This window comes from Cydia fagiglandana, chromosome 20 (genome assembly GCF_963556715.1).
Source record: "Cydia fagiglandana chromosome 20, ilCydFagi1.1, whole genome shotgun sequence".
NCBI classification, from domain to species: domain Eukaryota; kingdom Metazoa; phylum Arthropoda; class Insecta; order Lepidoptera; family Tortricidae; genus Cydia; species Cydia fagiglandana.
Window position 1 is genome coordinate 4,002,336 of NC_085951.1, and position 24,859 is coordinate 4,027,194.

General features: G+C 38.8%; 4 protein-coding genes across 4 annotated transcripts; 2 read left to right on the top strand and 2 right to left on the bottom strand.

Moving 5' to 3' along the window:
• Positions 1–1,057: 1,057 nt before the first annotated feature.
• LOC134674376 (uncharacterized) lies at positions 1,058–2,301 on the bottom strand. The gene is made up of 3 exons (XM_063532441.1): positions 2,134–2,301; positions 1,944–2,003; positions 1,058–1,620 (listed from the first exon to the last, which is right to left on the bottom strand). The coding sequence occupies exons 1-3, from the start codon at positions 2,167–2,169 to the stop codon at positions 1,111–1,113; spliced, it is 606 nt and encodes a 201-aa protein (XP_063388511.1). The 5' UTR covers positions 2,170–2,301; the 3' UTR covers positions 1,058–1,110.
• A 2,913-nt stretch (positions 2,302–5,214) lies between these two features.
• LOC134674947 (RNA-binding protein 12-like) lies at positions 5,215–7,123 on the bottom strand. The gene is made up of 2 exons (XM_063533105.1): positions 6,963–7,123; positions 5,215–5,900 (listed from the first exon to the last, which is right to left on the bottom strand). Exons 1-2 carry the CDS (start codon positions 7,053–7,055, stop codon positions 5,250–5,252), a joined length of 744 nt encoding a protein of 247 aa, XP_063389175.1. The 5' UTR covers positions 7,056–7,123; the 3' UTR covers positions 5,215–5,249.
• A 4,250-nt stretch (positions 7,124–11,373) lies between these two features.
• On the top strand, positions 11,374–13,224 carry LOC134674363 (uncharacterized). Its single transcript, XM_063532419.1, has 4 exons — positions 11,374–11,516; positions 11,916–11,965; positions 12,055–12,073; positions 12,307–13,224. Exons 1-4 carry the CDS (start codon positions 11,424–11,426, stop codon positions 13,162–13,164), a joined length of 1,020 nt encoding a protein of 339 aa, XP_063388489.1. The 5' UTR covers positions 11,374–11,423; the 3' UTR covers positions 13,165–13,224.
• A 514-nt stretch (positions 13,225–13,738) lies between these two features.
• On the top strand, positions 13,739–24,550 carry LOC134674856 (uncharacterized). The gene is made up of 10 exons (XM_063533011.1): positions 13,739–13,944; positions 16,460–16,602; positions 16,872–17,007; positions 17,610–17,800; positions 18,366–18,499; positions 19,259–19,420; positions 20,025–20,215; positions 21,103–21,317; positions 23,475–23,687; positions 24,266–24,550. The coding sequence occupies exons 1-10, from the start codon at positions 13,863–13,865 to the stop codon at positions 24,548–24,550; spliced, it is 1,752 nt and encodes a 583-aa protein (XP_063389081.1). The 5' UTR covers positions 13,739–13,862.
• Positions 24,551–24,859: the final 309 nt, after the last annotated feature.

A 24,859-nucleotide genomic window follows, 5' to 3' on the forward strand; every position in this document is an offset into this window, starting at 1 on the left:
AAAGGTGCTAAGAGAATTGTATTGCTGACTGTAGGTAAGGTATCAACTTGAAAAAATCTATAGAAACGAAATCCACAAATTCCTTTGAAGTTGCATTAAATCATCATCATCATCGTTTCAGCCTATGTACGTCCCACTGCTGAGCACAGGCCTCCTCTCATGCGCGAGAGGAGTTAGCCCAATGCGGATTTGGGGACTTCACATACACCTATGAATTTCTTTGCAGATGTATGCAGGTTTCCTCACGATGTTTTCCTTCACCGAAAAGCTAGTGGTAAATATCAAATGATATTTCGTACATAAGTTCCGAAAAACTCATTGGTACGAGCCAGGATTTGAACCCGCGTCCCCCGGATTGAAAGTCAGATGTCATTATCCACTCGGCTACCACTGCTTCTTAAATAATTAATAAAAACATTGTTGTTGCATTAAATAATTAATAAAAACTTACCGAACCGAGGTGATCGTTTCCAGGAAATGCTGTGAATGAACTCTAAAGCGCAACAACGCTCCATATTGTTTTTTATATCGAAATTTATAATGAGATCCGTGTATGGTTCAGAGTGCAAATAATGAATTTTCGGTGAATTGTATGTTAATAAGTAATTAACGGTAATTGTGAAAGTTATTTATTAATTTATCTTAACTAGCTTTTCACCCGACTGATAACACTGATGTGGAGCAGTTTCTTCATTGAGTAAAAATTTTGAAACTTTTTTTTACAATTTATTCAAATGTCGGTGTTTACCTTTTAATAGTGACTGTTTTTCTAGTTTTGCATTAAAATCACTGAAATATAAAAAAACACTAAAAAATAACATACCTACCTACCTACTCACATATTAGTAGGTTATAGGTTTTCTATAGCCATAAAACAATAACAAAAAATTAAATCAACAAATAAATAAAAATCTGCCTAATTAGAATTTACCTTTGAAGGGTGTTCATAAATAAAATAGATAATTATTAACTATCTTCCTCTGTACTACGAGAGGAACCTGATACTTACAGAAAGTTTTGGGATAGATAAACAAGGTAAATAAAACAAACAACGAAATTATAGCGTATAAAAATAGAAAAGTTTTAATAAATTAATTTTATAAAATGGAACTATTCTGCAAACGTTTTCGATAGCTTCTCTATTACGATCTTAGTCCTTTCCGTCAAATACTGGTCGACTTGCCCAAGGATTTTCACGAAATGCAACATTTTCTGGACACCTTTCTTAAACTGCTCCATCTTTTCTGCGCTCGTTGGTTCTTCGTAAGAATCCCTGTATGTTTTGAAGATCATCGGTGATCCTAACACTGGTGGTTTTATCGGCTTATGTGCTAAGTCTAGTCGTGGAACTTTTATCGCCGGGATTCTTAGTTTTGGTTTGTTGATTCTGGACAAACCTAGCTTTGGTATGTAGCCCTTAGGCGGGGCTATGGCTATGGGCGATTGTGTATCACCATATCCTTCTTGGTCCATGTCATCTTGATCTGCCACGACGAATCTGCCGTCTTGTACTGCCTTTGGGATGGCATTGTGGATGAGGTCGCAGAATGAGTTGACGTCAAAAGTTCCCTTGTTCTGAGCTGATTTAGTTCTTGAGATAGAACGGAGGATCGATGAATCCTGGAATTATTAAAAAAACTTATGACTCTTTTTGTATTTTTTGGGAAGGACGCTTAGATATTTCTGAGGAGAAAAACACCTAGTATAGTAAAGTAAGCGATAACATCTCATAAAGTAAGTTTTCTTTTTATCGTCACTAAATAGTGACTAATTTGTACTGAAGTTTAAATAACCGTCAGTACAAATTACTGTCATCAAAACAGGATATAAATTAATAACGATATGTCGGTAAGTCTTTTTCCTAGGTACGATTACCAGTCGGAAACCCGTTCAGTATTTATTTGTTTTAGTTTGAAATAATAACATGTATGTATTTTACTTACGCTTTCATGTGATCCACAATTAATGGTAACCCGCAGAGGCGACGGCGCTCCACCTATCACCTGAAACACCCAACAACACGTATTACAAATACTGCAACTAAACATTATTTATCACAAAAGGCAAAATGTCGACGAAGCAGTTCGCTATTTTCTACCTACAGCTCGATAAATAAACAAAACATATATTAACCTCGAATAAAGCAATAACAACCGCTATTCGATACATTTCCAAACCTACACTCGGTTCATGTTAGTCTGACGGATGGCACGTTTTCACATCTCGACGCATCGTCAGCAAATCGGAGGCTGTTCTTACGCGACCCACTTCTTGTACTCGCACAAGGTCAATTACACAACTGACGGAATCATTACAAATCATTACATTTATATCTCCTGTGTCTTATCGACTTTACGTGTCTCCTTTCCAAGTGGTCCTCGTTAAATGTGTAGTAGATTTGTCGACGATGCAGTGGATAACGCGGAGTTGTTATGCCGGTAGTCTTTTGTTTTATTTGATTGCCAAGTTTTACTTTGAGAATGAACTTAGGAAGGCATCCCCTTGTGAAGCTGGTGGTGTTCGTCGCGCTCGTTGCGACTGTGACAGAGGTTGGTACCTGCCGTTATTTAATTCATTTTGATTAGGTACATGAAATTTGTAAGCCATTTGGAACAGTAGAATACACGTCATGAAATGGGGGACTACTCATATGGTACGTATAGTAATTAACGAATATTAAAAAGGGTCTATCCCTGAAATCTCACATTTCGGCAGGTTAAAGCTTGAAAGTTATACGATGACTATTAATACAATTTATATATACTTTACATGATACCTATTTTAATCGTGACATATTTCAATTGTATTTTTAATTTAATGAACATAATTAAATGATTATTGTAATTTTAATTCTACACACATTTTTTATTATTCTCAATAATGTGATGATAATATGTATTTTATTTTCTGATGTTGACATGTAATATTTTAAGAATATTATGAATAAATGAGTATGAGTATCTATTTATACTGCTCGAGTATAAATATATATAAATTGTATTATAAATAGATATAGACCTAAAAAGTAAAATATTATAAATTATAAATAGTAAAAAATTTACATTATTTATACCTATTACACATTTGCATGATACATTTGATTTATAGCTACTTACGTATACTAATTTATGTATTATGATTAAATACTAAATCGAAATATTTATCCAAATTCTATTCTCTCTGAAAATATATTATGGAATCGCATCATAGACGGCCTCCTAGCCTAATAGTCGGTAGTAACCCTGCATATAGGCAGGAGGTCTCGGGTTCGAATCCCGGTCAGGATATTTATTTGTGTGTTTATCACGAATATTTGTTCCTTAGTTACGGATGTATTCTATGCATCGAAGTATATACCTACATAATTATGTTTTTATCTATTTAAGTATGTATATCGTCGCCAAGTGCCCAAAGTTCAAGATTTGCTTCGTTTTGTTAGGGCTAGATTGTTCTGTGCAAGATTTTTTTTGAGAATAGCCTATTCATAATCATATAATGCCTTTTTTCAGGGCAGTCGTCTAGTACGAGCTTCGCTGCTTAAGCCAGAGACCTGGGATTGCTTTACCAGCAGGGCCGAAGATCGGCCCTTCGCCTATCCGCTCATCGCGCAACTGGTGAAGATCAAAGACATGGCAGTGCGCGGGTTTAAGAGTATCATGGACTTCGCTAAGGACTACAAACTCGAGTGAAAGACTTGCTAACTGCAAACACCAGAACCCCTAGTGTACATTTAATTCGATAGCGTGACGTGACTTACGCGTTTGCGTTAAGACTTATCTTGTATGGGATTTTAAACAGCGCGCCAAGCGGGACGTTATGGAAGCTCAAAATGCTGATTTTAAGTGAAAACTGAGATGAGTAAAGTCAACATACTAGGGCAGTGTCTTTTGAGCACCGGTGTTTAGTCAGCGCTATGGAAAATAGCGTCGCTGCACAGTTGCGCCAACGTTGCGTCGAACAGCAGCTATAGAGTTAGCTAGACGCCGAAGCCCGGGAGACGCTAGTGTGTAGGGAATGCTCCCGGTACTGAGATTGTATGGTGAGAACCGGGAATTCCCGGTTCCGGTATTGTATTTGTGTAGAAAAGTATAAGTGTGGGGTGTTCCTTAAGGTGTTTTCAGGGACCGGTAGTGGTGTCAAACCACTGGTAAAGAATGATTTTTTATGGGAATATTTTCGACCTCTGCATATTGTAGTGATATTCAGAATTAGGGGAAACTGATATCATTTTGAAATCTTTTGTGGATCAAGCATGTCTCGTGAAAATGTAAACGAGTATAATACGAGTGTAACGAGTATGTGTTTTGCAATGGATTTTTACTACAACTATTAAGTTGTAGTGTAGTACTAAGACGAATGCTAGCTTCGAACTAAGATTAATTAGTTCGAAGCTAGCATTCGTCTTAGCGTTATACATAGTATGAAAGGCAAACATTGATTTGTAATAGGGCGTGGGTATAAGTAATTGTGTTGATATTAATTTATACTTTTTATACCCTTGGCAACAACGATGTATACGTAATGATGCACGCTTTATTCAAATGTACTTTTTAGGTATAGGTAAACGACTGAAATGCTGTACTAACAAAATAAATAAAACAATGATATATTATCGTAGTTACCTAATAACGAAAGAGTCGTGTGTATTGAATATAAAAAGTACTTAGTACCTACATTATTCTTTTGAAAACATAATATATGTTTCGTTTAATTAAGGTACATTAAATTTGCTGTTAATTGGACACGTTATGCGCCGATATTATAATAAAGTTATTATGTTAGTTTTAGGTTAACATTGATCCTTTTGTTATTTAATTTTAAATATTATTATAAAATTAAATTAAAAGAAAAAGGCGAAACAATTTATTGCACCATCCATCCTTATATTTATTCTTATAATGGTTTATGAAACATTATACGATATTCGTTATCACGAGTAAAACATTAAATAGGAATTAAATAGGTATTCTAAATTAAGTATACAATTATTACTGGTCATCCTGAAACTTGGTCTATAATCTTAATTTTTTTATGCTATAGGCCACTTCCATATAATCCATAATTTTACTACATATAATTGTAGGCTTGGTCCACAAATCCGCAATAGTCGCTTTTCATCTCATATCGCTGTTCCCATATCCCAAGTAAACACATTACAACAAACTAAAAGGCCGCCGCAGAATAGTCTTACGTCGGAACATCCCTGCAAAAATAATTATATTAATCTAACCTCGTTCAAAACTACCTACTTAAATAAGTAATAGTTTCTTAAATCTATAGTATTCAGGAGTTGTCAAGGAACCTTTAATTTTTAGATCTAGAAGGTCTTTAGAAATTTTTCTTCTTATTCCTTTATCTGTTAGCGGAAGTTTCACTGTACCTAATGTTTTCTCCAGTGGAGATTTCCCGAGAATCGGTAATTTAAGCGGGTGAAATGGTGACAATGTTGGCAACTTCGGAGCTCTGAGCAATGGAGGTGGCAGGAATGGTAATAAAGTAGGAATAGGCAGAATAGGTGGTATAACAGGAAGGAGTGGGGAACGGGGAATCACGGGTGGTATCAAATGAGGTAGCAAAAGTGGTGGAAAACCAGGCAGTCGAGGAAGCGAGGGTATTAATGGAGATCTTTTCAATTTAGAGGTCTTTAAAAGTTTAGGCGGAGGTTTTGCTGGTAACTTTGGAAAGGGTTTTGGAGGTAAAGATGCTAAACAAGGAAGTTTTGGTGATTTTGGCACAGGATTTGGCAAGGTTGCTATACCAGGAAGTTTTGATAATCCGGGATTAACATTAATGATGACTGGCGAGTGATGTGATACTTTTCGAACTACCAAGGGCCCAGGTCCAGACCTCTTTAAGTCACCAGCGATAAGACCAAGATTGATGCCATCTGATGTTTGAATCTGAAAAAATAATTAGAGAAAGTATAAGAGATGGAACCAAGCACTTTTAAGTACTGGCCCCGATGCAGTGGAGTTTATCCACTGAAAAACAAATATTTCATTTATTACCTATTATATTTTTTATAAGTAAACAAATTAAACAACTCAGTACTGGGACTCATAGTAGTAACGTTTAATCTCGTTTATATCGATCGTACTATAGATGGTCAAGCAAATCTTGTCAGTAGAAAAAGGCGCGAAATTCAAATTTTCTATGAGACGATATCCCTTCGCGCCTACATTTTTCAAATTTGCCGCCTTTTTCTACTGACAAGATCTGCTTGACCAAGTAATTATATATTATAAAATCACATGAGACTTTAAATTAAAAAAAAAAAAAAACTTAAAAAAAAATGCAGAAGTGACGCATCATTCAAATCATATTGTTAGCGTCACTTCTGCATGCAAGGGCCCATAAAAATTGCCAATACATAGGCAGAGCAGTGTTACTGCACCTAGTAATAGTTATGTCTACAACTCTACATGTGTTAAATTCCTACCCGAAATCATTTGAAAAAGAAATTTTTTTTTTCAATTCGTATAATTGGTTTTTTTTGTAACATTTAAATGTTGTTATTGTAGGATATTTCCATTTAAATTTAACTACAGTAGTATGAAACTTAAACATTATTGATTTTTTATGTAAAACGTTATTTTTGTACAAAGGGAAGTTGAACCTCAGAAAATACTCTAACTAAACGAGAACATAATTTATTATGCAACGGGACTAGTAGTAATGTGGTCGAGGTACATCTTTTCAAATATTATGAAGATAATAATAATGTGACGTCCCACGGGTAAAGGTACCTTATGGCGGTTGGCGCTTACGCTATTATTAACGCCGCTCCAATATTATTGTTGCGGCGCTAGGCGACGTAAGCGCCAACCGCCATAAGGAACCTTTTGCCGTGGAACGTCACTAGAGCTTTGCAATATAAAACTTCCGCGTTTTGAACACATGTTACCCGTCTATAAATGTGAGTTAATATAGAGCTTGTTATAATTAAACAAACTAATACTTACGAACATAAATAATGTGCTCAGTAGTATTAATAATTTACAAATCCTTCTTGCGTGAAGTCTGGTAACCTCCATTTCTGTATATGACAAAAACATACCGGACTCGATTGCTTTATAAATTATAATTTTCTTTTCAAAAGATTACGTTTGTTTATTATCAGATCTGTTTTCGATAAAACACGTTACACAACAACAAAGCAGTATATTGTGCAAACGTATTCATTGGCATATTGTATTTTCGGCGTCATCCCATTGTTAAGAAAGTACTTTATATTATTAAATTCCGATTTTTATTGACCATGAATTCTGTTTTTATTTTACATATTTGACTGCCCAACTTCGATCGAAAAAGTGACGAACCCGCCGCCCAAAAACCGCTCCGATACAATAGAACTTACGCCGGTATTCGAACAATGAAATAGGTCAAACAGTATAGATATTGAAACGATATGGATTAGATATGTCAGTGTCAAACAAGTGTCAAAAGTGACGTATTTGTTTGAAGAAACGTCAATTTTGACACTTGTTTGACACTGACATATCTAATCCATATCTTTTCTAGGTCTATTAACTGACGTATCTTTAAGTTGGAATCGGGCCGTTACGCTCTCATTTTAAAACGACATGAAATGCATGAATATTAACGCAACATAAATCTTTGTGTGATACTGATACCAGTTTTCGTTGCTAAAAATTTTTAAGTATACAAATAACAAAAGAGCGAGTAGAAAGTTTGTACTATGTAGAAATAGAAATAGAAATAGAAAATATTTATTTGGCGTAAAATAACATACATTTGGTAGGTACAACATAAAGATTATAAAAGAAACATACACCAAACAGGATACCGCTCAGCATATGCAGTGTCTGTAAGATACTGCCCTGGTTTTCAGGGCACCCAAAATTAAAAACTAAAACTTAAAACTAATAAACAGGAACAGAACACGTGTAAGAAAGAAAGAGAGCGAGAGAGAGAGAGAGAGAGAGATCACAAATATTTCTTATGTAAAACTTCTACTGCCTCTAATTTCTTGGTATGTATTACAATTTTGGCGGCGGCTATGGTTCGTTTTTTTTAGCATTAGAAAGAACTTGAAAGAAGGTAAGCGATCTTAACATATCTTTTAATTAAAAACGCTTTTTAAATATCAATAACTATTACTTATGAAAGCAGAAGAATATAAATGATCGTATTAGATTCATAATTTTGTTACATATTTGCCGTAGCTTATTTTTAAAATGTGTTTTTCAATTAAAATACACATCAAGATTGTTTAAGGTTTACTCGGGTAATTCCGAATGTCGAAAACTGACGGATAATTCCGAAAAGAGACTTTTATTATGTTATGATGGAATTAAGGGTGATTTTCATCTGAATTTCGGAATTATCCGACATTCGGTATTACCCGAATACACCTTACCTTATTTCTAACGTTAAAAAAACGGACTATAGGTTCATGCCATGTGATTCTGAGCCCCCATTCGCACGACAGCTTTTTCAACGCGCGTTAAAAAAGCGCTTGTATCTGTCCACACTCTCTAAATTCGATTTAACGATTTAAGGCTTAAAGTCGAAAATCCAACAACGCTTGATAAAAAGCGCCACCGCTGTCGTGTGAATAAATACACATGTATCCATTTGTGTCATTCAAACGCTTTCTTAACGCGCGTTGAAAAAGCTGCCGTGCGAATGGGGCCTTAGGGCCATTTGCACCATCGCACCATCCCACTAACCCGGGGCTAACCATCCCATCGTCATAATATGGGCGTACTAAACTAATAGGCAGGTCAAGACAGAATAGCCGAAAGAAGCATAATTCAGGAAGAATAGACGTATTCTAATATCATCTCTATATTTCGAAACTATTTATCAACAAACCTCTGTAACTCGAAGAAAATAATAAGGCCGTACTTTATACGTTATATTTACCTCCCTAATACGAATTTTTCATTCATTTTACCTCTGTAACTCGAAACTTCTTTAAGACGAATAAAAAGCTATAAGAACCTCTCTAAGTCGGTAACACGAACTTTTTGACGTTTCCCTTCAGATCGAGATTCCACTGTACAGTCAGCAGCAGATATACCTGAGCGGGCAAGGTGTCCAAGAAAACATATACACTTCAATCGTCACAAAAATAAGGACATCTAAGATGTCATTTTCACGTAGGCTTTCAGTTCGTCACAAATACCTTAACTTCTGAGTTTTTCTTTAATACATACACCCTTATTTAATCACAATGACAATAACGGTTAAAAAGTCAGTGGTAACTAAGCAATCAAATTCAAGCTGCTGTCATTAATACCTACACGCACTGCCAATCACGTACGTCAGCAGCCAGGGTGCCACCAGTTGCTAAGCAGTTGTTATTTCAATGGTAACTAAGCATCAACATTTTATCTGTTTAACTTTAAAATAAATACTGTAGCACTACGAATTGACACCTCCTTTCTTAAAGAAGTATTTTATCGTTAAGTGTCAAACTTATTCAATAAATAAGTAGGTTCTACTAGAATGATCGGTTTTTTTATTTTAACTGTCATATGCGGCTGTTCTTCCAAACCGTTGATCATATTATATACCTATGTTAATATATTTATTTAGCCCACTTATTGTACTAAAATAGACTATACAGGGTGGCCCATTTAGATCGGCCAGTATGGGAAAATCTGATACTATAAGATATACACCGATCTCTTCTTAGGAATCATGTCATCGATTTTAGTAACACGAAAAACTGCATTCATACATTAAAAAAAATGTGTACTCAGCTCGGGAATCGAACCCCGAACGTTTTGAAAAATAAAACTAAGACTATTTCTATTTAGATATCGATTGTGTAGGTCTTAAGCAATAAATGTTACTATGAAACATGATGTCTGAAATTAATAAAATGCATTGTTTTCATATCCTTTAATTTAATTTAGTCAGTTTTCGAAGAGACCAGCATTTTTAGGGTTCCGTACCCAAAGGGTAAAACGGGACCCTATTACTAAGACTCTGTTGTCCGTCCGTCTGTCCATCCATCCGTCCGTCCGTTCGTCTGTCACCAGGCTGTATCTCAGGAACCGTGATAGCTAGACAGTTGAAATTCTCACAAATTATGTACTTCTGTTGCCGCTATAATAAGTAACAAGAAATACTAAAAACAGAATAAAATTAAGATTTAAGTGGGGCTCCCATACAACAAACGTGATTTTTGAGTAGTAAATATCAAATGGCATTCCGCACAGGAGTAATCTAAGTAACGCCCACTGCGGGTTCAAACCTACAACGTCCTGATAGAAAGTCGTACATACCTACGCTACATGTGACATTATCTTCAAAAATTATATAAACTAATGCGAAATTAACATAAAACCAGAAGACACAAATTAATAATAGAAATGAAACCCAAAAAAAAAACAAAAAGCTGTATAATCTCTAGGTGCGTACGACTGAGATTTGAACCCGCGGTCTCTGCTTTGAAAAGCAAACGCCTGTTACTGAGACCACGACGTGCCTTGACAATTGGCTCTAAATTCGGCTTCAGTTAGCTTTTGCTATGTGTCATTCGTCTTGACGATTCTGTTAAAAGAAATAGTTTGCAGTAAGTTGACCGAGAGGCTCCTGTCAAATGGTTGAAGGGCAAAACGTGAGATAGATGTATGTGATGACAAGACTGTACTGCTTTCGATGATTGTCAAAACGCAAACCTGAAATTAGCATGGCTATCTTTTATTCAATATTCGACCATACTTGTATGCTTTAAAGTCTATTTTTCCATATTGTTCAGATATATTTGACACGTTGACCGCTTAGATACCATTGGTTTTTTGACAGCTAAGGTATCAATGACTTGTTGTAAGTGTAGAAATTAATGAATAGCGACTGTTAACATATTTGTGACACGTTGAGCGCTCACAAGTAAATACTACCATGACAGTCAACAACTTTTTGACAGTTTAAACGTTTACCTCTCTTTGAGCACCTGGAGTGTATAGCGACTTCTGCTGCTGACTGTACTTAAGACGACTCGTTCTGTTCGTACCCTTCGTTCGGATTATACTTTATTTTTCCTCCGAAATTCACAAACAGTACGTAGTATCATTCAGCGAAAATGTACAAAAAACCTAAATGTGGAATGATACCGAGTGCAATATAGATATGGGTATTTGTTGTATGCATCCGAGACAAGAAGTCTACAACTCATGTGTTATTCAACAATCGAGTACTTACACAATAACACCTAGCATATTACTTCATCAGATTTTATAACTTGTTCATTTATATCAGCACGTTCGATCTTATCATAGGAGAAATTGAGCAACTGTTCCCAGGACCGAAGGCCTATCGATACAGCCGCTATCACATCGCTACTATCGCGTTAACATACGAAACCACCTTAACGTATCTTTATATACGATTCTGAGGTAAGCATTTATTCATAAATATTTTCGGTTTGTGTTGGAGAAGTACCAAAAATGGGGGGGCACATTTTTTGGTCCTCCCTAGGGATACTGCTTCTGGCCACGAGCCATATAGAGGCTTGCTGTAGTGAGAAGGGCTTGTGTCTGGTAAATAGTGAATAAACATGTAGTTTAAAATTTTTTACATTAACGCGAAATTGTAGTTTTTATAATTGAATTTTACACGTTTTAACCAAAAGCAAATGCCACGAAAAAAAACACTCTGAATCTAGACTACTTTGCTAGGGCAGATTCTAAAAAAAAGTTGGCTCGACCAAAAAAAAAACACGGAAAAATGTCTAACTTTCATTTATTTTCATCGCAAGTATCGCGCGGCGCGCCATATTTTTTGTTCCTTTCTAATTTTCTGGCATTACTCCCTTCTTAAGAAACATAAAAAATCGTTGCTACAAAAAAAAAACTTTTATTCATGATATGTTTGTGAATTGTTATTATAAATATCAATATCAATTATAGTGACCTATAAATTTAACTTTTTTATTTCAGCTTGAAACACTAAAAGATTTGAAGGAATGTAAGAAGCTCGCTTTGGCGTCGTAAGTATTCCTATGTGAATAAATAAATTTGTAAAATAAAGTAAAACTAATGATTTCATAAACTTCATTAAAATATATTTTGTTTACAGGTTATTGAAGCCGAAGAAGCTTCTTTTAGGTATGTACCATATTGTTTTGTTAAAAATTGCGTTACGTTATTAAATAATGCATCTTAGGTAGTGTTTTGTTACTTATTTAATAGGTTCTGTGATTAGTTTCTCTTCAGTCTATGTTTTCCTAAATATTTATTTACAAGATACACTTGCTCAATCAAAATTAGACGTAATTGCGTATTTGCGTGTATTTTCATATAGCATTCGACAAAACCTAATTATAATCACATTTCAGATGACTGTCTTGATGCGCCGCCGACCATCCTGTTGATGCCGGCGAACGCGCCGCCACCACCAGCCTCCCCGCTTCTCTATGCATCGGCCCCACCGCCGTGTTTACCTCCACCTCTTCTATTACCTCCGCCGCCTCCGCCGTCAATTGTTTTACCCGCGCCGCCCCCTTGTGCGGCTCTGCCGGCGTTACCACAACCGCCTTTATACCTGCCGGCGCCGGCTCCTCCACCTCTTCTACTGCCTCCCCCGCCTCCGCCGCTCGTTCTACCCGCGCCCCCATGTGCGCCTCCGCCATTAGTTCTCCCGGCGCCGTCTCTTCCACCTCTATTGCTGCCACCGCCGCCGCCGCCGTGCTTACTCCCACCGCCGGTAGCGCCGCCGCCTCAAGTTGTCTATGCGGCACCTCCGCCCCCGCCACCGCAGCCGTTGTTGCTGCAGGCACCGCCGCCACCGCCTCCACAACTCCTAATGGCTCCACCGCCGCCGCCGCCACAGCTCTTGCTGCAAGCTCCTCCTCCGCCTCCGCCGCAGATAGTGTACCAGAAGCCTGCTGCGCCACCAGCTCCTTTACTACTGCAGGCGCCGCCTCCTCAGTATGCGCCGGCTCCATTGGCGCTGCCGCCTCCGGCCTGTCCGCCGCCAATGTTTCTCCCTGCTCCCGCGCCGCCGCCGATGTACTTGACAGCTCCTCCGCCGCCGCCGGCGTACTATCCTGCGCCGGCGCCGCCTTGCAGCTGCGCTGCGCCGCCGCAGCCCATCCCGGTGAAGAGCTTCATCGTGCCTCCGCCGATTCCATGCTCTCTCGAGCCCAAGCCGCTGCCGCCGTGCAAGTGCAAATGCAAATACTTTTAATACTTTTATATAGTTTTAATCATATTTATTACAATAAACACAATTTTCATAAATTTACAATGGCGTACACTTGATTTTAGGTTAGAGCTTGTGAATTACCTACGTCTAAGTACTCGTTAAGGGGACTTAGCTACGCCCCCACTATCATATTATCAAGTATGCACGCGATGCAATGCCTTTGTTTAGTTATGTACTCCTATAAACACAATTGCGATTCAATAATAGTTATTGTTTAACAAGGGCGCAAAGTAGTTATTATAATATCAAATAATAATAGTTAGACCCGAGCTAGCGAGTTTCTAAAATTTGTATATAATGCAAACTTGCGCGCTGACAAAAAAAAACAAAGAGAGCCTTTCCGAGCGGGTCTGGTGCAAGATATATTTGGTATATATTTGGCTTTCAATGATTTTAAGTATATTATTTTTCTGTACAGTCTGCTATTTATTTGCGGACTATAAAATACACTAAACTAAAGCAAACTTTAATTTGATTAGATTTCAATTATAATATTTAGTTAATAAATAATGTAAATGACAATATTGAATAATGATCGACCTACATAATATAAACTCTTGTGTTTCTAACAGTACAAGATGGCATCAAAAATTCATACTGCCATTTCGACTGCTTTAGGCAAATTTATTAGATATTAGGACACAAATGTAAGCGATACTTTTCATGGGCATACCGTCATCATGATAATACCAGCGATTGCTGCGTTTTTCAAGTATAAAATAGTTAGCAGTATTATAATTTTAACATGTGGAAATGAATTTGGTTTGTATATAAGGTAGTATAAAGAAATAGCAAAATGTCGATCCAATCATGACGGATTTTGTTCCTATTTTTTACCATAGAGGAATAAATAATTTGTAAGTAATTTAGCCTCTTCTCGGCTAGATGGCGTGACTACACCGTTTCATATTTAACAATTCTAACACATAGATATCAGTGAATGAACATGGGTCAAAATGATATAAAATAATAAAATGATTTGTCTATATATATATTCATTTTTTTTGATCTATCTATATATATAAATGCAAGTGTCCTGACTGTCTGACTGACTGATTCATCAACGCAGAGCCGAAACTACAAAAGGCAGAAAGTTGAAATTTGCACACCAGATTGCATTTATAAAGTGTACAAGAGATAAGAAGCGATTTTGAGAAATTCAACCCCTAAGGGGGTTAAAAAGGGGATGAAAGTTTGTATGGGGTTAAAGTTTTCTTTTAAGATAGGAATTTGAAACTTCGTAAAAAGATATGTTATTAAAATACAAGAAAACTAATTTCAGTGTTTTTGAAAATTCATCCCCTAAGGTGGTGAAAAAGGGGTTGAAAGTTTGTATATAAATCAAAAATTTTTTCGAGTGGTGGACTTGAATCTTTGTATTTAGGGATATTATTAGAAGACAGGAAAAGTAATTTCAGCGTTTTGTAAAATTCATCCCCTAACAGGGTTAAAAAGGGGTTGAAAATTTTAATCCATTACAAATGCTTTGAAACTTCTTAGAAAGGCATAATAGCCGATTACAAAAAAAAGTGATTGCAACGTTTTTGGAAATTCAACCCCTAAGGGGGTTAAAAAGGGGATGAAAGTTCGTCTTCGGGTGCAAATTTTATTTTAAGCTAGGAACTTGAAACTTTGTAAAAATGTATCAAATTTAAATACAAGAAAACTTATTTCAGCGTTTTAGAAAATTCATCCCCTAAGGTGGTGAAAAAGGGGTTGAAAATTTGTATGGATATCAAAATTTTTTTCGAGCGCGGGACTTGAATCTTTGTATTTGGGGATATTATTAGAAGACAATAAAAGTAATTTCAGCGTTTTGTAAAATTCATCTCCTAACAGGGTTAAAAAGGGGATGAAAGTTTGTATGGGGTTGAAGTTTTCTTTTGAGCTAGGAATTTGAAACTTCGTAAAAAGATATGTTATTAAAATACAAGAAAACTAATTTCAGTGTTTTTGAAAATTCATCCCCTAAGGTGGTGAAAAAGGGGTTGAAAGTTTGTATATAAATCAAAAATTTTTTCGAGTGGTGGACTTGAATCTTTGTATTTAGGGATATTATTAGAAGACAGGAAAAGTAATTTCAGCGTTTTGTAAAATTCATCCCCTAACAGGGTTAAAATGGGTTTCAAATTTTTAATCCATTACTAACGCTTTGAAAATTCTTAGAAAGGCATAATAGCCGATTACAAAACAAAGTAATTGCAACGTTCTTGGAATTTCAACCCCTAAGGGGGTTAAAAAGGGGATGAAAGTTCGTCTTCAGGTGCAAATTTTATTTGAAACTAGGAACTTGAAACTATTTAAAAAGGTATTAAATTAAAATACAAGAAAACTAATTTCAGCGTTTTTGAAAATTCATCCCCTATGGTGGTGAAAACGGGGTTGAAAGTTTGTATGGATATCATACATTTTTTCGAGCGCGGGATTTGAATCTTTGTATTTGGGGATATTATTAGAAGACAATAAAAGTGATTTCAGCGATTTGTAAAATTCATCCCCTAACAGGGTTAAAATGGGGTTCAAAGTTTGAATCCATTACAAATGCTTTGAAACTTCTTAGAAAGACATAATAGCCGATTACAAAAAAAAGTAAGTATTTGTAACGTTTTAGGAAATTCAACCCCTAAGGGGGTTAAAAAGGGGATGAAAGTTCATCTTGGGGTGTAAATTTAATTTTAAGCTAGGAACTTGAACGTTTTGCAAAGAAAGGTAATAAGTTTAAAAACATGAAAACTAATTCAAGCATTTTTGAAAATCATCCCCCAAGGTGATGAGAAAGGGGTTGAAAGTTTGTATGGAGATCAGATATTTTGTGAGTGCGGAACTTGAATCTTAGTATAAGGGCATAGGTAGGTACCTATTATGAGAATACAAGAAAACTAATTTCAGCAACCAACATCAAAATCCACTTGACTTAAAACTTCATACAACTTGCTAAAAAAGAAAAGTACTTAATTTCAACATTGCTTGGATATGAAAATTATAGGTACTAAAGATGCAAAATGTTGAAGATAAGATTCCACGCGGACGAAGTCGCGGGCAACAGCTAGTAATTTTATACGTGTTTATTTTGAGTTATAGTCGTGTGTCGATAGATGGCAGTAAATTTACAGTGACTACAACATTTACTATGACAGAACCCCTCTATACTATCTATTCTTTTTGCCTAAACTAAGTAAACATTAACCTGCATCTTAATTAGTTTACGCAGTCGCTAGCGAATGTGTCAGTGTCAAAACTGTCAAACTCGTGTTAAGGATACGTATTCCAATCGCAGAGCAAATTCGTCTGGTGCGGCAGCTGTCACTTGAAGGCATGCGGGCCACGGCGTCCTGCGACCCTGGTATTCTGAATAAGGAGCTTAAGAGTCTGCAAGGGGTCTTGTATTTCATTCGACCTAATGACACCTTACTGGATGAGGTGGGTGGTCGTTGATGCAGTTAATTGACTATTTATAGTCTTTTTAGGGTTCCGTATTCAACATATAGTTTCGCCACAACCCTTATAGTTTCACCGTGTCCGTCTATACGTCCGTCTGTCTGTCCGAGGCTTTGCTCCGTGATCGCTAGTGCTAAAAAACTGCAATTTGGCATGGATATAATATAAATCAATAAATCGACAAAGTCGTACAATAAAACAAAAAAAAACTACTTAATACCTACTGATTTCTTTTCGAATTTCTCAAACAGACAAGCAGGAAGCACTTCGCGATGTGGTATAAATGGCTCATTGTAGGAGATGAGGCCCCGTCGCGCTTAAACCACAGGATACGATATGATGCCGACATCGCCCTCCTAGATCCTCAGCAATTTGGAGCTATCGATGGTAAGATACCCCACACTTAGCGTCTACCGAGCGTCGGCGTCTAGGTACTCAACTCTATATGGCTGCTGCTCGACGCAGCGTTGGCGCAACTGATGCGCAGCGACGCCATTTTCCATAGCGTTGACTACATGCCGACGCTCAAAAGACGCTAACTAGTATGGGGTTACCCTTAGATACCCACCGATTACAATACTGAAGACGCAAACTTTTTCGGAGATGGTTTGTGAATAGTCGATGTTATTTAAATATATTACGTTACAACAATCTAAAGCATAATGTATTTATAAACTAGACTAAAGTATTTTTTTATATTTCCATGAAAAATTATTGAAGACAGATGCATTGAAAGGTAAACCAAAAATTACTCTGGATTAATTCTTTCTGGGACTGTTACCGCACTAGCATAATTTTTGCCTAGGCTAGGCAAATGAGCGGAAGTCTCGCATACAAATACGAAGGCTTCAGCATATTTGATAGTCGAGATATATTATGTCCACTGTACGAAGCCTCCCGGTGTACGAATCCTCCCCGCCTTCCTCTATTATAGTAGCCATAATGATAGCCAAAAAACATGCTTAATACCTATCTTTCATTTTTATCAGCGACCGACAACGCTTCAGTGGCATACCACGAGTCAATATTCTTTGAAGACGTTCATGTACATCTCCGAGATGGAGCGTCTCGGCACCCTTGGGCTGTGTGGACCCCGGCTGGCTTCCAGCCACTGTTTGAGCTTGAACGTATTCGGCGACGTCACGACTTGAAGCGGTACCCTATGAGGATAGCTACGCCGGTGCTTATTTTTTTTTACTAAAATTCTGTGGCCTTAGTGATAAGGGTACAAGCCTCGGGCAGGGCAGGTGTAAAAGGATGTAAGTTCCGAGTAACATTTTATGCCCTTTTACATCTTAGCTGCGCAAGACCTACCCCTTTTAACTAGTAATTTAGTTTTAAACTTTTATACAAAATTCAAACTAAGGCAAAGATTTACCTAATAGACCAAAATATGAGACGATATTTCAATTGCATGCGTTATTGAATATAATTTATTGTCACACTTGTGTCGCTTAACTTCAAACTCGGGTAAATCTATTCGACCCTCAGCCTGAGCTCTCAGCAAATATCTACCCTATTATATTTTCTTAATACTTACCAAAATCGCATAATCTGACAGATTTTTACCTGAATTTGACGTTAAGCGACTCACTTTAGCTTTGGTTTTCTAACCGGCTTGGAACTGTGGAACGCGGTTTAATGGTGCAGTGACATGCATAATTTAAGATAAATGAAATAGATGAATAATTGGATATGCATTTGCATTTAAAACTTTAACATATGTATTGTAATATGACATCCAGATTGGTTACTACGACGACTCGTATAATGGCACGTTTGCTGATTATGTCGTGGACAACTCGAAGCCAGGGCGCGATTCTGCCATCCGCTGCGGATACGGGGCCTCCTCGCTCATCTTTGAATGGCTTCACGCTGAGTAATACACATATTAGTACCAATACACCGTACCCGAGGAGGCATTTTGCGGGCACGTCAGTTATAAGTAAAGTTTGCAAATAAATCAATAAATTTTCGATTTGTCAGAATAATGTTAGTCATATCGGAATTATGATTAAATACCAGGTTAAAAATTTAAACGTTACTAACTGACGTGCCCGCAAAATGCCCCCTTGAGTGCGGTATATGCATACTTATGACATACATTGATTATTCTAACGAAGTTATAACTTCATCAATAGCCATGCATTGTCGGCTAACTCTTCTGTATTACCTGTATCCTTGGAATGGAGTTAAGAGGTTTGCAACTTAGGGCCTGTTGCATGCACCAAGGCACCAACCACATTTAACGGACTGATTAACGTCAATCAGCAGTGTAGTATGAAACTTCCCATAATAAAATTTCCAAAATCGCGCAAACTGACAAATGGATTTACCCGAGTTTGAATTTAAGCGACCCAATTGTAGACGCAACCGCAACGCAGGCGAGACAAATATTACTAGACAAAGACATATACGTCGGCCTAAATCGCAAACCTCGTAACTCCATTTCAAGGAAATTTGTAATTGCTACCTTGGACAACAATACTTATAGTTGCCTAGGCCGACGACACATTCTGCCACCAAAATGCTACGATTAAGTACGTGTAAGTGGTAAGTGGCGATTAGTTATCAAACAGTGGCATTATAATTAGATACGCATAGGAAAATATTGATTTAAAATATTATTATTTTCCAGAGAAGTTTTAGAACCAATGGAGCAGTGGAGCACAGATGCTGGCAACACAAGTATGTTCACGCGGCTTTCTCAAGGGACAGCGGAGATCAGCGGCTCGATCCTGAGGATGCAGGTCGTACGGCTGTCGAAACTTGACTACGTCATACCTTTGTGGCCTTTTAAGTAAGTACCTAATAGCACCAGTTTTCAAAAAATTGAGATATTGAAAACATACGTGCCTTAAATATGTCTAAAATTACTGGCATAATTTTGTTTGGTTTGAATTTGCCATAAAAAAAGAATCAATAAATACGATAATAACTTGAATCTGAATATATAACCGGTATTGAATCTTGACAACCATAATTACCCGAAAGGGATAGTGCCATACATTATAAAGGGACAGCTTGATTCGTCCCTGAACCGCCGGCAAACTTCGGTTTTGTAGGAAGCTTCCTTTCTGTAAGTACGGTAGTAGTACCTACCTAGTAAAAAAAAAAATAACTAGTAAAAAAAAAAACAACTACCAAAAAAAAGTACCTACTTATTCTCGGCCACGTGAGCAGACGTATACGTAGTGATGATCAAGTCGTCAAGGTCGCTTTAAAAAATCCGGAACTTAAAAGGTGGTCAAACGTAGAAAAAGACCTCAAACAATCCCATATGTCAAAAGAGACAACCCAAAACAGAGTAGCTTGGCGCAGAAGAGTGAGGAGGCCCGACCCTAAATAAAGGGAACAGGGAAGGAAGAAGTAGGTAGTAATACTTATTCTGTGACCTTACGCAGGGTGGGGTTCACATACATAGCGGAGCGAGAGAGCAGCAGCAACATGTTTGTGATCCCGTTCACGGGCACGACGTGGGCCGCGTGTGCGCTGGTCACGCTAGTGCTTGCGCTGGCGCAGCGCGTGACGGCCAAGGCGGAGGTGGAGAAGGAGGGCGCCTTTGTTGCTGTCATGGCCACGTGGCTACAGCAAGGTAATGGCTTCTCTACACGATGGGCCAACGACGGCCACTCCAAGGGACGCATTTATGCGTTAGAAGGAGCAAGTGATATTGCTATCTCATTCTACCGCTTTGCTGCGTCCCTTGGAGTGGCCGGCGTTGGCGCACCGTGTAGAGGAGCCATAACGTAAACAACCGTGAAACTCGATATTATAGTGTTTTGCGCAACAGGTATATTGGGTATTGGGTGGTATTGGGTTCTTAAAATTCAAGGGCCGAAGTTACAAAGCGAATCGAAGTTGAATTTTGTAAAGACAGGCCCGAGAATTTTAAGACCTAATTATGTACACAATATTTTTTCTAAGACAGCGGCAAACACCTTATAAGTAGTTATTTATGATAGAAGTGCGAAAAATAGGAAATCCGCAAAGAGTGGCGAATTTTAAAACACGACCGAAGGGATTTTTCTATTATTGTAACATTCCCCATTCGTATCAATGCCAGGCGTGTCTCACTCCGGGATTTCGTCGCTTTGCGTAGCTAAAAGTACATCCGTTCGGCCCCAATTTTGGGGTTTGCCATAAGCCGCGCGTGGCGCTGTCGCCACCTAGCGGTCATATCTGTGCTGATCGTAACAGACGCGGTTTGTTAGAGAGTGAGTCTTTTGTACTTAGTACTATTATTTATTCTTTATCAATGCAAATAAATATTCTGATTTCCGAGTATACGTGCTATACTTCCCTCTTAATCTTATCACCTACAAGGCAAACCAGGGCGCTATCATGGCCTCCGCCAACAATATCCTACCTTATGCTACCTTAGCGTCATCTCCTTGCTTGTTCTATTGCCCCTCTCCGTAGAATACGGGCGAACATAACATTAGTCATGGCTCGCAAGATAATTAAAACAAATGCATACAGATGCCAGTGCTGTCCCGGAGGGTGCATCCGGTCGCTTAACCTTCTTGGTGCTCTCCGTGTGTTCGATGCTGGTGTACGCGTACTATTCGTCAGCCATCGTGTCTGCCCTCATGAGCGCCGGGAGCAGCGGCCCGACGACGCTCCGGGCGCTTGGCGACTCGGGGTACCGCCTCGCGTCTGAAGACTACGACTGGATACGGACTCAAATGTTTGATGTTAGTGTTAAGATTGTATAAATACTACAAACAACAATTTATAGAGTTGCGTAGTCAAAATGTAAATAAACGGGCCAAGTGCGAGTCCGACTCGCGCACGAAGGGTTCCGTGCCATTACGCAAAAAACGGTTAAAAAAACACGTTTTTACTGTTTGTAGATATAGCAGCAACAGAAATACATCATATGTGAAAATTTCAACTGTCTAGCTATCACGGGTCATGAGATACAGCATACAGCCCGGTGACAGACAGGCAGTGTGCTCGATGATGGTGTACGCGTACTACTCGTCAGCCATCGTGTCTGCCCTCATGAGCGCCGGGAGCAGCGGCCCGACGACGCTCCGGGCGCTTGGCGACTCAGGGTACCGCCTCGCGTCTGAAGACTACGACTGGATACGCACTCATATGTTTGATGTTAGTGTTAGTTACAAACACCAATTTATAGAGTTGTGTAGTCAAAATGTAAGAAAACTGGCCAAGTACGAGTCGGACTCGCGCACGAAGGGTTCCGTACCATTATCAAAAAATCACGTTTGTTGTATGGGAGCCCCACATAAATATATAGGTATTTTATTCTGTTTTTAGTGTTTGTAGATATATAGCAGCAACAGAAATACATCATATGTGAAAATTCCAACTGTCTAGCTATCACGGGTCATGTGATACAGCCCGGTGACAGACAGGCAGTGTGTTCGATGCTGGTGTACGCGTACTACTCGTCAGCCATCGTGTCTGCCCTCATGAGCGCCGGGAGCAGCGGCCCGACGACGCTCCGGGCGCTTGGCGACTCGGGGTACCGCCTCGCGTCTGAAGACTACGACTGGATACGGACTCATATGTTTGATGTTAGTGTTAAGATTGTATAAATACTACAAACAACAATTTATAGAGTTGCGTAGTCAAAATGTAAATAAACTGGCCAAGTGCGAGTCCGACTCGCGCACGAAGGGTTCCGTGCCATTACGCAAAAAACGGTTAAAAAAACACGTTTTTACTGTTTGTAGATATAGCAGCAACAGAAATACATCATATGTGAAAATTTCAACTGTCTAGCTATCACGGGTCATGAGATACAGCATACAGCCCGGTGACAGACAGGCAGTGTGCTCGATGATGGTGTACGCGTACTACTCGTCAGCCATCGTGTCTGCCCTCATGAGCGCCGGGAGCAGCGGCCCGACGACGCTCCGGGCGCTTGGCGACTCAGGGTACCGCCTCGCGTCTGAAGACTACGACTGGATACGCACTCATATGTTTGATGTTAGTGTTAGTTACAAACACCAATTTATAGAGTTGTGTAGTCAAAATGTAAGAAAACTGGCCAAGTACGAGTCGGACTCGCGCACGAAGGGTTCCGTACCATTATCAAAAAATCACGTTTGTTGTATGGGAGCCCCACATAAATATATAGGTATTTTATTCTGTTTTTAGTGTTTGTAGATATATAGCAGCAACAGAAATACATCATATGTGAAAATTCAACTGTCTAGCTATCACGGGTCATGAGATACAGCCCGGTGACAGACAGGCAGTGTGTTCGATGCTGGTGTACGCGTACTACTCGTCAGCCATCGTGTCTGCCCTCATGAGCGCCGGGAGCAGCGGCCCGACGACGCTCCGGGCGCTTGGCGACTCGGGGTACCGCCTCGCGTCTGAAGACTAGGACTGGATACGCACTCATATGTTTGATGTTAGTGTTAGTTACAAACACCAATTTATAGAGTTGCGTAGTCAAAATGTAAGAAAACTGGCCAAGTACGAGTCGGACTCGCGCACGAAGGGTTCCGTACCATTATCAAAAAATCAAGTTTGTTGTATGGGAGCCCCACATAAATATATAGGTATTTTGTTCTGTTTTTAGTATTTATAGATATAGCACCAACATAATTACATTAATTATCTGTGAAAAATTCAACTGTCTAGCTATCACGGGTCATGAGAGACAGCCCGGTGACAGACAGACAGACAGACGGACAGTGGAGTCTTAGCAATAGGGGACAAAAGTTTAATAACTTTGATTGCGAGGGAGACCCGTCAGATACATTTGCCTTACTAATCTGTCAGAAAAATCTGTCCGTATATCCTTAGCTCTACATCAAATTAATCTGATCGTAGTAGTGGACTCGTTAATTTACATTGAATACATCATTAAACAGGTTTATATTCCAACTTGGCCTGAGATGGAGTACCTGAAGCGTAAAAAGCTGCAGAACATGGCGAACTTCTACATGGACTGGCAATCAGGCATGCAGCTGGTCAAATCCGGTACCACGGCGTACCACGCCGAGTACAACCACGTGTACTCGCTCATGAGTGTCCTCAGCGACGACCAGGTCTGCAAGCTGCAGTATGTGGACACTGTGCCGCCGGTGAGCAACCGTTGTCATCTCCGTCCTAATGACTTAGTGTCCGGGTCAAGTCTGGTACCACGCCAAGTACAACCACGTGTACTCGCTCATGAGTGTCCTCAGCGACGACCAGGTCTGCAAGCTGGAGTATGTGGACACTGTGTGCCGCCGGTGAGCAACCGTGGTCATCTCCGTTCTATAATGACTTAGTAGCTAGTGTCCGCCAGGTCAAGTCCGGTACCACGGCGTACCACGCCGAGTACAACCACGTGTACTCGCTCATGAGTGTCCTCAGCGACGACCAGGTCTGCAAGCTGCAGTACGTAGACACTGTACCGCCGGTGAGCAACGGTTGTCATCTCAGTCTTAATGACTTAGTGTCCGGGTAGCTCATGAGTGTCTTCAGCGGCAGCACACCTTATTTTTGTGTCTGAGAGGCGTGTAAATATATTTTTGGAACATTGGCTTGTAAAGATGTTTGTGAACTCGACTGTACCATTTACTTTTTTTTCTAAAAACCATCAACTAGGTTATTTCTACTCAGAATCACGACTCACGAGGTCACTTTTTTCTGAAAGCACTTTTAATTTATCTTGCAGGTAATGACATGGCTGATAACGACAAGCCGTGGACAGTGGACAAACATACTCCGCATTGGAGGTGACTGGCTTCTGGAGACAGGACTGGCCAAACGAATGCTGTCCCGTTGGCAACTCAAACCCCCTCCTTGTCGGGCGGCCCTGCTCGCCGAGCAAGTCAGTTCCGGCGACGTGGCACCCCTGCTCATACTAACAGTTGTTGGCTTTTTGGCCTCCGTTGCTGTATTGTTTAGAAAGATAAGTCTACTGATGAAACTCAAGAGGAAGAAACTATTAATTCAGTAATATAACTATGTAGATAACACTTTGGCACCCTTGGTCACACACACTTTTTTTGACTTTGTAGCGTCTGTTGCTATATAGTTTCTTGAAACAGCCGAAACTAATTTAAACATAATGCTAGTAACTATAAAAATGTAGAGGAACCAAATTATTGATCCAGTAATATAACTATGACATTTTAAAGTTAGCTGGAGTATACCTGTGCCTTTTAACACTTTGGTATTTACGGTAACTTGATTATATACCTATAAACATGCAGCTATTCTTGTAATTTAGTATGCAATAAAACTCTTAAAAAACAGTTGTTTTTTT

Bases quoted from the DNA above. Each gene is read 5' to 3' on its own strand.
- LOC134674376 (XM_063532441.1), bottom strand. From the start codon at position 2,169: ATGTATCGAATAGCGGTTGTTATTGCTTTATTCGAG. The intron at 2,004-2,133 runs GTTAATATATGT...TGGGTGTTTCAG, and splicing joins TTGTTATTGCTTTATTCGAG to GTGATAGGTGGAGCGCCGTC. The intron at 1,621-1,943 runs GTAAGTAAAATA...TAATAATTCCAG, and splicing joins ATTGTGGATCACATGAAAGC to GATTCATCGATCCTCCGTTC.
- LOC134674947 (XM_063533105.1), bottom strand. From the start codon at position 7,055: ATGTTTTTGTCATATACAGAAATGGAGGTTACCAGACTTCACGCAAGA. The intron at 5,901-6,962 runs GTAAGTATTAGT...TTATTTTTTCAG, and splicing joins TGAGCACATTATTTATGTTC to ATTCAAACATCAGATGGCAT.
- LOC134674363 (XM_063532419.1), top strand. From the start codon at position 11,424: ATGGGGGGGCACATTTTTTGGTCCTCCCTAGGGATACTGCTTCTGGCC. The intron at 11,517-11,915 runs GTAAATAGTGAA...TTTTTATTTCAG, and splicing joins GTGAGAAGGGCTTGTGTCTG to CTTGAAACACTAAAAGATTT.
- LOC134674856 (XM_063533011.1), top strand. From the start codon at position 13,863: ATGATAATACCAGCGATTGCTGCGTTTTTCAAGTATAAAATAGTTAGC. The intron at 13,945-16,459 runs GTTTGTATATAA...TTCCAATCGCAG, and splicing joins AACATGTGGAAATGAATTTG to AGCAAATTCGTCTGGTGCGG. The intron at 17,801-18,365 runs GTGCTTATTTTT...TATGACATCCAG, and splicing joins CTATGAGGATAGCTACGCCG to ATTGGTTACTACGACGACTC.